Genomic DNA, 13,664 nt, shown 5'->3' on the forward strand with positions numbered 1-13,664 from the left:
AATGGATAAATGACAGAATAGATTTAGGCATGTGACATGGGATATTTTTCTTAAAGGGCTAGCTTGCTAAATCCGGTAACTGGAATCATTTGAAAATTTTCCTGGATAAAATTATAATTTATACAAATTTCCCTAATTAGTTTTATTCAATAGAATAGGCTTAGGATTCAAACCTTTTCTCAATTGATTCCTTTAAATAAATTGAGATTTTTGAATATTGTTAGCAGGTGAAAATGTATTTTTTTAAAGAATGTTTATACATCTTTTAAGCCATTCTATCATGCCATAGAAATGCTGCAGTCTGTAGCATTACCTTGCCTACAGCTTTCAGCTAGACTGAGCTACCTGGTGAAGAGATTTAAATCAAGTAAAGGCATCAAATGATCTGTGAGAATTTAAAGGCATATTTGACTGCATCCAAAAATATTTTTTAAAATCTTCCACCAAAAATATAGAAGCGCCCAAATAATAAAAATAACAGCAAAAGTTATTTTAACCTTAAAATGTGGCATTCATCCTAGATTTAGGACCTGGGTTCGGTTTATTTTTAAATAGTAATTTATTGTTATTGTCAAAGTGATTTGGGCAGGTTATTGATCAATCATAAATGTCAATCTTGTTAATTACTGCTGTATCTTAAAACAATGAGAGGAATTAGAATTTCATAGTTTTTAAGAAATGATTTAAGAAAACAATATCAGCAAAAATATCATGAAATTCAGTCCACATTGATTGCTTTTATCAGTAAACATTACTTGATGATTTATGCAGTATTGATAGTTTCTAATGGATTGTGTTCTAATCTTGGTAATTGATTACACAGGGACAGTTTTCAACTGAGATGATCCCATAAACATTTGTGCATAAATTGGCTTCTCTGTTTACTGAAAAATCCCTCTAAACATCTTGCAATGGAGCTTTTAAGTCAGTAGGGTAATTACAATAACTATTTAAAGTCAGTAGGGTCCACTATAGATCCATTATAGCATAGATTATTCCAAATGACTTGTAAAAATTATCCTCACTGAGGTTTGATTTTTCTCTCTTAAATGAGGTAGTAGTTAAAATGGAGGCTGGATTGTCATTTCAAAACCAGAATGAACCAGTGTGTCTCTTGTAAATAATCTTTACTGCATTTGACAAAATGCAGAACACCACCTATTCCAGTTACTCATATTCTGAGGCAATAATAAATTAACCAGAAAGCAAAAGGGTAATTTTGAAATATAATGAGTGTGAATGAAAGCAACTTTATAAGGAGCAACCCCATTTTTACAGAATACTTGAAAAAGTAACATGACTTTCAAATAAATCTTTTATCCTATTCTAAAAGTTAGTTCTCAGAATTAATGTTAGAAATTAAAAATTATTATATGATGGTTTTGTTGCAAAACTCTCACTATTGATTGTTAATTAAAATGTACGAGTAGACAAATACATTGTACGTGATTTTTTAACACATCTGAATGTACAAATAATGCATTTTGACTGTCTTGACTTCCTCAGCTTTAAAAACACAAAAACAAATTTACTTCCAAACAGTCCTTGTTATATTTGTGAAAATATCAAACAGCCTTTTACATGTGTATTCCTTAAAAATCATCTAGACTGTGTGGCACACCAAAATAAGTACAGCTTCTGTTACAAACATTCTAAAGATTTTATATTTGTTTTCAGCATTTGCTATTTATGCAGAAGTGAAATGAAACTCTTGTTTGGAGAATCACACACATTTCCGTTTTAAACCCTGTAGTCTGACAGTAAAATCTTTGGAACTCACCATTACCCATGGCTAACACTTGCATATTCTCAAACTCCAGAGTTGTATAAGCAGGGTCTAAGGCAGCAGTGTAATCTGGCAAGTCCATTTCTATCAGAGCTTTCGACAAGCGCATTGTTACCAAAAACTCCACCAATCCCCCTTTTCACTGAACTTCGCAGAAGGTTGACGACCACTCTACCAGACTTACATTGAGTATCTCTATCAGCTATGATGTTTAACAAGCATCTTACTGAAATGAAGTGCTAGCTAGTGGAGCTATATGCTGATGAGGGGTGGAGGGGTTTTCACGTTAATATTTAATCTCGTCTCCTATCAATACATTTTTTTAAAAAAAGAAAGCACTGATTTCCGAGGCAGCTTATTATTTAATGACATGCAGTTTGCTGATCTCAGCTACTGTTTGCTTAATAATTGTTAGCAAAAGATGATTGGGCTGAGTACATGTTATTATATCACTGTTTGCTCTCCACAGCCAATCCTTACTTTCATGTAGAATTGTTAAACCAAGAAAAAAAGATTTACTTTCAAGCCTATAACAAAACTCTGAAGTACTATATCTGGGTGGAATGCTCTACTCTGGCTGACAATCATTGAAACACAGTTTGTGCATTATTATTAACACACAACAATGATTTTAAACTACTCATAGTTCAGAGAACCTATGTTGCTGTGCCAAAATGGAGCATGTGAAATAAAACTAACAATGTAGCTGTTTATTATTGCTTTCTTGGAACACAAATTTCCCATAAACTTGCAATGTAATGAGTTTACAGAATTCTCTTGAGATGGTTTTTGGTGAAGCAACTTAAAAAAATGTCTCCACAATGCAGATATTTCATAGAATATCTTTCCAACTGTAAATTAGGAGTTGTGGCGGTTATGTAAGTGAAATATGTGCCATGGAACAATGTCTTTAACAGCACAGTTTCTCTCTTCTGCAGTAATCATTAATGACTAAATTTTAATTGGCCTTCCAGTGGCTGTTTGCTTTTGTTAACTATCCAAACAATCCCACCCACTGCACATTCATTTGATTTCCTTTTCCGACTTACAGTGGTTGTCTTCAACTTCCATGTGACATAATTTCTTAGTGATAAATTGTTTCTGTCTAACTTGGTGCTGAGGTATTTCTACCCTGTTGCAAACCAAAATGAAAAAAAAATCCTTCTGCTCTACCTGAATGCAGTAGTGGAACAACTGAAGAAAGATGATGTTGTCGGAATTATTTTGGTTCTACTGTTAAAACATGCTGTTTAGACAAGTTGAAGAAATCACACATACTAAAAACTAGTGCAGGTTCCTCCAACTATGAATGTATTTGTCAGAAGTGCTTTGTGATTGCAACTTTAATGGTGCAATCACTGCCAAGCAGAATTTTTTTTTATCGTTCAGTCAAATTATCTCCATTTTAAGGATTTTATCTTCACCCTGATGTGTCAATGTTCGTAAATCCACTTTGGATTTTTATTTTATTACGTATTGTTCATTTTATTATTTAAAGTATAAATCTGCAAACAACTCCAAGTATTTGTGACGAACATCAGAAGGAAATTTTTTGCCTAGGACAATGTATTGTTAGCTGACGTCAAAACATGTCTCCTTCTCATTTTCATTGTCCTAGTCTGTGAGTTTACAAACCAGTCCACAAAGGTGAAATTTAATCAATTAAACGTAAATAATGAGAGCAAAATTGTGGCAGATGAATTTCAATGCAGTTAAATGTAATGTAATCCATTTTGAATCAAAGTAGGTTAGATCAGAATATTTTTTAAATATTAAAAATTAGGAAAAGTGAAAGTCTAGAGTGATTTAGTGGCCTACCAGATATCACTAAAATGTAATAGTCAGACACAAATGAAACCAGAAAGCTAGCCATTCGAATTATAAAGCTTGAACAGAAAGGGGAGGAATTTTTGCTATAGTTATAGGAGGCTCTGGTTATTCCACATTTGGAGAGTTGTGTACAGTTCTGCATGTGATATCTCATGCAGCATATTTTCTGGATCTGCAGATTGTTAAGGTGCGAAGATGGCCTTGAATGGAGTGATGTGTTCTTCCTGTCGGCTGTGGGAGATTAGGGAGAGTTTCCATGTTTGGTAATGTATTTGGTTGTGAATCCTGTTGTATCGCTTGGATTGGTTGGAACCGCAATTAGAGGCAATGAGGAATTTATAGGAGTCAGGGGGTGTGATGGATGGCAGTTGGGGGAAGGTGGAAAACTGCAGATACACTCAGGTAGATGGGCTACCTCCAGGAAAGTTAGGAAACGTAGGTGGGTAGAGAAGGAGTCTCTTGTGGCTATCCCCATCTCAGACAAGTATACTGGTATGGAAAATGTATGGGAGTGAGAGACTCTCAGTGGATGTAGCACAGAGAGCCAGGTTTCTGGTGCCAAGAATGGCTCTAAAGTAATGAGAGGTACATTAGGTTTGAAGCGATCAATTGTGTGAGGGGACTTTCTAGTTGGAGGCACAGACACACTGTGGCTAGCAGCAAAAAATCAGGATGGTGTGTTGCTGCTCTGGTGCTAAGAGATCAAGGACATCTCGGAGACGGGGTGGAATATTCTCAAAGGGGAGTGGGACCGGCAGGAGGGCGTTGTACACATTCGAACTAATGACAAAGGAAGGGAAAAGGATGAGATTTTGAGGAGAGAAAATAAAAAGTTAGGCAGGAATTTAAAAGTAGGTCCTCGAGGGTAGTAATATCTGGATTACTCCAGGTGCTACAAGCTAGTGAGAGTAGGAATAGGAGAATAGACCAAATGAATGCGTGGCTGAGGAGCTGGTGTGTGGGAGAAGGATTCACATTTTTGGATCATTGGAAGCTCTTCTGGGGTAGAAGTGACCTGTGCTAGAAGGACAGATTGCACCTGAATTGGAAAGGACCTAATATACTGGCAGGGAGATTTGCTAGAATTGCTTGGGAGGATTTAAACTAGTAAGGGGGGGATTGGGGGAGGGTGCTGAACAGGGAGATAATGAGGAAAGAGTTCAGTCTGAGACTGGTACAGTTGGGAAAAGGAGCACAACAAACAGTCAGGGCAGGTAGGAACAGAGCAGAGAAAGAGATAGGACTGATAAATTAAACAGTATTTATTACAATGCAAGAGGCCTAACAGGTAAGGTAGATGAACTCAGGGCATGGTTAGGAACATGGGACTGGGATATCATAGAAACATGGCTCAGGAATGGACAGGACTGGCAGCTTAATGTTCCAGGATACAAATGCTACAGGAAGGATAGAAAGTTAAGCAAGAGAGGAGGGGGGGTGGTTGGTGTTTTTGATAAGAGATAGCATTAGGGAGGATATTCCGGGTAATACATCCAGGGAAGTTATTTGGGTGGAACTGAGAAATAGAAAAGGGATGGTCACCTTATTGGGGTTGTATTATAGACCCCCCCAATAGTTAGTGGGAAATTGAGAAGCAGATTTGTCAGGAGAAATCAAGTTGTTTGTGAGAATAATAGGGTGGTAATGGTAGGGGATTTTAACTTTCCAAACATAGAATGGAACTGCCATTGTGTTAAGGGTTTAGATGGAGAGGATTTTGTTAAGTGTGTACAAGAAAATTTTCTGATTCATTATGTGCACGTACCGACTGGAGAAGGTACAAAGCTTGACCTACTGTTGGAAAATAGGGCAGGGCAGGTGACTAAAGTGTCAGTGGGGGAGCACTTTGGGGCCAGTGACCACAATTCCATTAGTTTTAAAATAGTGATTGAAAAGGATAGACCGGAATTAAAAGTCAAAGTTCTAAGCTGGGGAAAGGCCAACTTTGATGGTATTGGGCAAGAGCTTTCAAAAGCTGATTGGGGGCAGGTAAAGGGACAGCTGAAAAATGGGAAGCCTTCAGAATTGAGATAGCGAGAGTCCAGAGACAGTATATTTCTGTTAGGGCCTAGTTTAGAGTGGTGCTGGAAAAGCACAGCAGGTCAGGCAGCATCCAAGGAGCAGGAAAATCGACTTTTCGGGCAAAAGCCCTTCATCAGGAATGGTGTAGACAAGGCTGGTAGGTATAGGGAATGCTGGATGACTGGAGAAATTGAAGTTTTGGTCAAGGAAGAAAAGGAAGCATATATACAGCAGGGATCAAGTGAATTCCTAAAAGAATATAAAAAGGCAGTAGAAGTATGCTTAAGAGGGAAATCAGGAGGGCAAAAAGGGGACATGAGATAGCTTTGGCAAATAGGGTTGAGGAGAATCCAAAGAGATTCTGCAAATACATTAAGGACAAAAGAGTAACTAGGGAGAGAATAGGACCCCATAAAGATCAGCAACGCAGTCTATGTGTGGAACCACAGGAGATGGGGAGATACTAAATGAGTATTTTGCATCACTGTTTACTATGGAGAAAGCAATGGGAGATATTTGGGGAAATAAATAGTGACATCTTGAACAATGTTCAGAAGTGCTAGATGGCTTAAAACACATAAAGGTGGACAAATCCCTGGGACCTGATCATGCGTACCATAGAACTCTGTGGGAAGCTATGGAAGTGATTGCTGGGCCCCTTGCTGAGATATTTGTGTCAGCGTAGTCATGGGTGAGGTGTCGGAAGATTGGAGGTTGGCTAACATTGTGCCACTATTCAAGAAAGGTTGTAAGGAAAGTCCAGGGAACTATAGACCAGTGAGCCTGACATCAGCGGTGGGCAAGGAGAATCCTGAGGGATAGGATTTACATATATTTAGAAAGACAAGGACTGATGTGGGATGGTCAACGTGGCTTTGTGCATTTGAAATCATTTCTCACTAACTTGATTGTGTTTTTTGAAGAAGTAACAAAGAGAATTGATGAGGGCAGAGTAGTGGACATGATCGAAATAGACTACTATGGCATTTGACATAGTTCCTCATGGTCGACTCGTTCGCAAAATTAGATCACATGGATTACAGAGAGACCCAGCCATTTGGATATAGAACTGGCTTGAAGAAGAAGACAGGGTGATGGTGGAGGGTTGCTTTTGAGACTGGAGGCCTGCGACTAGTGGTGTGCCACAAGGATTGGTGCTGGGTCCATTGTTTTTCATCATTTATGAAAATAATTTGGATGTGAACGTAGGAGGTATGGTTAATAAGTTTGCAGATGACCCTAAAATTGGAAGTGTAGTGGACAGCGAAGAAGGTCACCTCAGAGTGCAGTGGGATCGTGAGAAGATGGGCCAATATGCCGAGGAGTTTCAGATGGAGTTCAGTTTAGATAAATGTGAGATGCTGCATTTTGAACAGGCAAATCAGGGCAGGACTTATACACTTAATGGTAAAGTCCTGGGAAGTGATGCTGAACAAAGAGACCTTAGAGTGCAGGTTTATTTTTCTTGAAAATGGAATCACATGTAGATAGAGTAGGGCAGAAGTCGTTTGGGATACTTTCCTTTATTGGTCAGAGCATCGAGTGTAGGAGTTGGGAGGTCACATTGCGGCTGTAAAGGACATTGGTTAGGCCATTTTTGGAATACTGAATGCAATTCTGATCTCCCTGCTATAGGAAGGATGTTGTGAAACTTGCAAAGGTTTAGAAAAGATTTACAAGGATATTACCAGGGTTGGAGGGTTTGAGCAATAGAGAGAAGCTGAATAGGTTGGAGCTACAGAGGCTGAGGAGTGACCTTCTAGAGATTTATAAAATCTTGAGGGGCATGGATAGAGTGAATAGCCAAGGTCTTTTCCCTGGGTGGGGGAATCTAAAACTAGAGAGCATAGGTTTTAGGTGAGAGGGGAAAGGTTTAAAAGGAAAATAAGGGGTAACTTATTCACACAATGTGTGTATGGAATGAGCTTCCATAGGAAGTGGTGGAGGCTGGTCCAATTACAACATTTAATAGGCAGCTGGATAGGTACATGAATAAGGGTTTAGAAGGATATGGGCCAAATGCTGGCAGATTAGGTTAGATGAACTTAGGATATTTGGTTGGCATGGATGAGTAGAACCAAAGTGTTTATTTCCATACTGTATAAATCAGCAATTAATCAACCATGTATTTAGATTAAAAATCTAACACCTAAAGGACCCCAAAGACATTTAATCTGTGTCGCCTTTATTTTCCTGTCTGTACCAGACACACACTCTGTTTTAAACTTCTTACCTGTGAATGTGTTTATATGTTAGTAGGTAATAAAATTCCATGTTCATTCACTCAAGAGAGGTTTGTTATTGGCTCCTTCACTTTGACTGTGTTAACTATGTTTTTTAATTGAAGTGTAATAGCTGCAGCTAAGCAGAAATAAAAATATTTGCTGTGATTGAGAAAGGTTATAAAGAGATGAGCCAAATCATCCTTCATCATTTGATCATAATACTCTTCCTGAGTGTGACAGCTGACTTTCTGACAGATTTATCAATGCATCAACTATCTCTGTGTATATTGATGACCGCAACTAAAATGACCTGTAGTAGACTGTGTGCATGTCCTCACCCTCTGGTGCCCAATGACACACTTTGTAGAATTTAATTCAGGTGACAAAGGTCTTACCCATTGACACGAGAGCCTGAAAGAGTCCTGTATTGCCTCCTTATGGGAATGCCCGTCATTTTTAAGTGCCTCACTTTTGTTACCACCACTGGGTTGAGGATCCTACCCACTGCGTGTTGTCAGCAGTTCAAAGGAACTGAATGTCCAGCTGCCATCCCCCTAAAACCATTTTCAAATTATAAGTCCCACCACCTGGCACTGAGCATCTTCAAAAGATGAATTCCCCAGGGATCTTGTAAGCTATTGAAATAGGTTTGCAAACCGTGGGATGATCTCTCAGCCATGCCAGTTCCTCGAATGTCTGCTATTTCCAATTATGGGCATCTGTTCCTGCAAGAAGTGTGTCATCTCGGGTGGTGCAATGTGTTAGGATGATGTGTTCCACAGTTAAAAAGCTGTAGATGAAAACTGATATGTTAGTGTGATGCTATCATGAAAGCTAATTGTAAAAGGGTGAGGCGAATGTTGGGGATGAGTCAGTCTTAATTAATGGTTGGTAAGTGAAGTGGATGTGGTCAATGAAGAAGTATAGGATGTAATGGTTCAATTGTGAGGACATGGCATGAGAAAATGTTTTCATCCATTTTCGCCGATTGTATTAGGTCAATGTCCTCTTTGCCACATAAAACCCAGCTCATCAGAGCAGATGGGAGACATTGACCACAACAGCTAGCTACTTCTATTTTTTGAATTCATTCAGGGGATGCAGGTGTTCCTGGCTGGGCTAACATGTAATGCTCATCCCATTGAGTTGCTGAGAAGATAGTGCTCAGCTGATTTTTTTGAAGTCTGTTTGATTGCAGGTATGTCTCTTTAAAGACAGTGTTTCTGGAGTTTGACCAAGCAACATTGAAGGAACAGCAATATGTTTCCAAGTCTGAATGCTGAGTGGCTTGGAAGGGAAGTTGCAGGTGGTGGTGCTCTTATGTGTTTGCTACTTTCACCCTTTTCGATGGTAGTGGTCATAGATTTAGAAGATGCTGTCTAAGAAATTCTTAGTGAATTTCTACAAGGTATCATGTAGATTATCTAGCAACACTACTGCTACTGAGAGTTGGTAGTGGAGGGACTAAATTGTGTGGATGTGGTGAAAATCAAGTGTTCTGTTTTGTCCTGGAGTGCAGTGAGCTTTTTGAGTGGTGTTGGAGCTGCATTTATTCCAAACAAGTGGGGAATATTCCATCACATTCCTGACCTATGCCTTGTAGATGATGGACAGGCTTTGGGGAATTGGGGAGGTGAATTAGATACTGCAAGATTCCTAGCCTTTAACCTGCTCTTGTAATGCCATTGAATATTAGGGGATGCTTTGTTGGATTGCTCTTGGAAATGGTCATTAGCTTCATAATCCCTGCCTAGGCAGCATCCTTGTTCCCACATTTAAAGTAACCACACTCCTGCTTTCTATCTTTTTCACAAACCTCCTAAATTTGTTTTGAAAAGTCTTGTGACTTACTCTCTGGTCTCTTGCCTTTTTCCACTCAGCTTCCTGCTCTTAAATTCTTCTTTGATCATTTCCAAGCACAACATACTTTTGCATTTACAAGGTGCTGACTGCTTGAAGTAATGGAAACTAGTTTAAGCAGAATGAACCTTACATACTGCCGCAAAGAATAAAACACATTACTGCTCAGCCTTTCAGTCCACAAGCCTGCTGGGACACGTGACATCATTATAAACTAAAAACTTTGTCTCGATGTGGTCCATATCCCTCTATTCCCTGACTATTCATATCTCTGTCAAAATGGCTCCACTACTATCTTCTTCTACTCCAATCAACTGGCCAGATGTGGATCTATCCTCAAACACAATCTACATTCCCCAGTTCTTGCCTAATGTTATCATAGTTTCTCCCCAATTTAGTAACTTCACCCAAGGACTACTCTTATTTTTATCCCTGAGTAACTTAAAACTTATGGAATTATGGTCACTGTTCCTGAAATACTCCTCACTGAAATTTTGATTACTTGGCCAGGCTTATACCGGATCTAAAGTTGAGAGTGTGGTGCTGGAAGGGCACAGCAGGTCAGGCAGCATCCAAGGAGCAGGAAAATCAACATTTCAGGAAAAACCCGAGTGTGGCCCCTTCCATGGTTGGACTATTCACGTATTGCTTCAAGAAACCCACCTCGCTGTGCTGAAAAATTTCTACCCCTATCCAAGTCCTTGACACAGAGGGAGTTCCAGTCAATGTAGAAGAAATTAAAATCATCCACCACAATAACCCTGTTGTTTTTACATTTTTCCATATTCTGTCCACATATCTGTTCCTCTATCTCCCACTGACTGTTGGGAGGCCTATAGTGCATTCCCAACAAAGTGACTACACCCTTTCTCTTCCTGAGCTCCAGCCATACGACCTCGCTGGATGAACCTTCCAAGGTGTCTTCCCTCAAGGCCAACATTAGTTGGAGGAGGCCCTTAAATGATCATTAATTGTCTATTTAAAAACCTCAATTGTGCCTGGAATGGAAGGCTGTACTCAACCTTGATTTAATCAGTCAGAATAGGGAAGGTGATAGCCAAAATCTTCTCCCAGTAAAAACACTGTGGCTCCCCACTGCCTATCAGCCAGCTCTGTGGGGATGGGTGAGGAAGAATATGATTAACTTCATCCCACCTTTTCCTACTGGTAAGGAAAATACCAAAAGTCAAAAACAGCAAGGTTCACTTACATAAAATCTTTAATGGAATAAAATGATCTAAGAGACTTCAGAGTTTAGAAAATGGACAATGAACTAAAAAGAAAAGTTTTAGAGGTAGACTATAGCTTGATGAGAGGTAGATTTTGAGGCTACTCTTAAAGAAAGTCAGAATTGGGCAGCACGGTGGCACAGTGGTTAGCACTGCTGCCTCACAGCGCCAGAGACTTGGGTTCAATTCCCGACTTAGGCGACTGACTGTGTGGAGTTTGCACATTCTCCCCGTGTCTGCGTGGGTTTCCTCCGGGTGCTCTGGTTTCCACCCACAGTCCAAAGATGTGCAGGTCAGGTGAATTGGCCATGCTAAATTACCCAGAGTGTTAGGTAAATGTCTGGGAATGAGTGGGTTACGCTTCGGCGGGTCGGTGTGGACTTGTTGGGCTGAAGGGCCTGTTTCCACACTATAAGTAATCTAAAAAAAAGGAGGTGTTAATAAAGGATTATAGGCAAAGCCTTCTAATGTGTCTGTATTACCTCTGTGTTAACTGATATACTTTGATCCCAGATTCAACAATACCTTGAGATAAAAATCACATCTGGATAGAATCTTGAGGCATTAAGCTGGCTCAACAGTTGATACGGGACCCATTCTGCCTCTTCTAGGGAAGGCCTCCCAAGTTACATGCCAATTGGGATTCTACCAACAGGTCTCAACCTAGATTTAAGACCACAACAATGTAAGTCTTGCCCCAGAGAAGGTGCCAGCCAATCACAACAGTGGATCCTGAATTCAGTAGCCTCACACAAAAGGCTCTGGCTGCTGCAGGAAGTAGAGTGTCTGGAGTGACCCAGGACATGGTCAGTGATGTGAAGACAGGTCTTTTCTGATTGGTGAATGTGGAAGAAGGGGTCATAAGCAACTTGGATACTGATTCCCAGTGTCTAATCCCTTGCCCGATATCCTTGATCAGGCACTGAATGCCTTTATTTTTGACAAAGGCACAACAATTTCCCCTGCCTACCCCAAGGTGATGTGCTGCCCACACATAGAAGCGAATGGCACCCTGAATGGTTGCAGCTGGGCTGATAGCAGTGGCAGTGTGCTCAGGATTTTAATCCTTCATTGGCTACGAGTGCCTCAATTGGCAGGGGGGTGTGGTGGGGAAGGTCAAGCATGGGCCTTGCCACCCAGAACTCAATTCAGGCAAAGGCTGGAAAGAGTGAAGCTTGTGTACCTCACTGCCTAATGAAATACCCCTCCTGCCTCTGAGCTAAGCATCTTTGGGAATAGAAGTTTTAATCTCTGGTTCTCAAATCCGTCCGTTGTCTCGATCCTCCCTCTATTTGTTGTTTCCTTCAGCCCTTCAATCCTCTCTAATCTCTCCTCTAATGCTGCCATCTCACACTTTCTTCACCTCAGCATTGCTCTAGTTATACCTTAATTCAGCTGCCTAGGCCTAAGGTAGGAATTTACTCCCCATAAGCCTCTTATACCTCTCTTTCCTCCCTTAAAATGGTCCTGCACCTTTAGTTTCAAAACATGAAATGTGTTGGAACATTTACCAAAATGCAATAAAACATTAAGTTATTCTAGTTAGACTTTACATGGTTGAATTGTGCTTTTCAATGAAGGCACAAAGAGAAACTATATTAGAAGAGGAGAAAGTTGTAATGTAGTTCTGAATGAAGTTGAAGAGGAAAGAAGCCAGACAGAGAAGGATGAAGGAGATTTTTAAACTTGAGACTGCGAGACACTAATATAAAGGAAACCAGCCATTGCTGGCTTAAACTAAATGCTACAAAAATAACTTAGAATGATTGAATAGTGAAATAAAGAAAGATTGTAAACTTATGCTAAAAGAGCAATTGTTCACTTCTCAGCCTGAAAATTTCCAAACTCTCCAAAAATCTCAGTTTGCATGAAAAGGATTTCCTCCTCTACATTTCAGAATTGCAACACTTTTGATGACTCACCCTACCCTATTTGTTTGACTAAGAAAACCTGTAGAAATCACTAGCCAGCCTCATGTTTGTTGTCTAGAGATTCTTCTTTTGAAGTATTTGGTGTGATAAAACTATGAAGTGGGTTGCTTGGAACTGTGTGGAGGTCATTTTTGCATTAATCTGTAGATAACAACTTGGAAATTTGACAAACAATGCTATTTTTCATTTCATACAGTTTATTCTTCTCTGAATCTCAGCTGAAGTGTTACACATGAAAACATTTATTCACTTAAACGCTTAAATTTTAGATTATGTTTCTGTATGAACATACCTGCATCCAAAATGGTTTGTGGACATTTCAATCTGCATTTGTACAATGTTCCCAGAAGCAAGATAAGCATTTCTGTTTGAAATAGCATGCATTTTCTTTTATGACTTAATAAGTGACAGGTTTAACATGATAGCATCCTCATTGGCAATGATCAACTTTGTACAAGCCAATATATCCTTCTTCTACTAAACAGATATTTTGATGTCTATTATTTAACATCCACTTATGGCAATGTTCAGTGGAAATTCCTTTATTTCAAACCTCTAGGACACAGAGCTACGTGCAATTTTAGTGCTGGAGATACTCTATTAGAGCTGTTAAAGCAATTCTAGCCCTGTGAATTTAACTTCCTATGCTGTTTATGAGGGTTTCTAAAGCACATGTATTCATCTTTATGTATTACAACCTTTCTCTCTTTTCAGGCAACATACTAGTATAGAGTTACAAAAAAACTGCACAAGTTTAGGTATTGGGCTATGTAATTAAATA

The 13,664-nt window shown here is 39.5% G+C and overlaps 1 protein-coding gene across 3 annotated transcripts in view; it reads right to left on the reverse strand.

The window, feature by feature from the left end:
- Positions 1-13,664, reverse strand: part of hnf4a (hepatocyte nuclear factor 4, alpha) — a 178,685-nt gene that overhangs the window by 66,141 nt on the left and 98,880 nt on the right. Inside the window, exon 1 of one of the 3 annotated variants that reach the window (XM_072556601.1) lies at positions 1,781-2,001. The exons of 1 other annotated variant lie outside the window; for it this stretch is intronic. In XM_072556601.1, the coding sequence (XP_072412702.1) occupies positions 1,781-1,895 (115 nt within the window). In that variant the 5' untranslated portion in view covers positions 1,896-2,001. Of the gene's footprint in view, positions 1-1,780; positions 2,002-13,664 lie in introns of those variants that run through there. One more of the 3 variants, XM_072556603.1, reaches the window with a different exon arrangement.

Source organism: Chiloscyllium punctatum, chromosome 37, assembly GCF_047496795.1.
Source record: "Chiloscyllium punctatum isolate Juve2018m chromosome 37, sChiPun1.3, whole genome shotgun sequence".
Taxonomy (NCBI): Eukaryota; Metazoa; Chordata; class Chondrichthyes; order Orectolobiformes; family Hemiscylliidae; genus Chiloscyllium; species Chiloscyllium punctatum.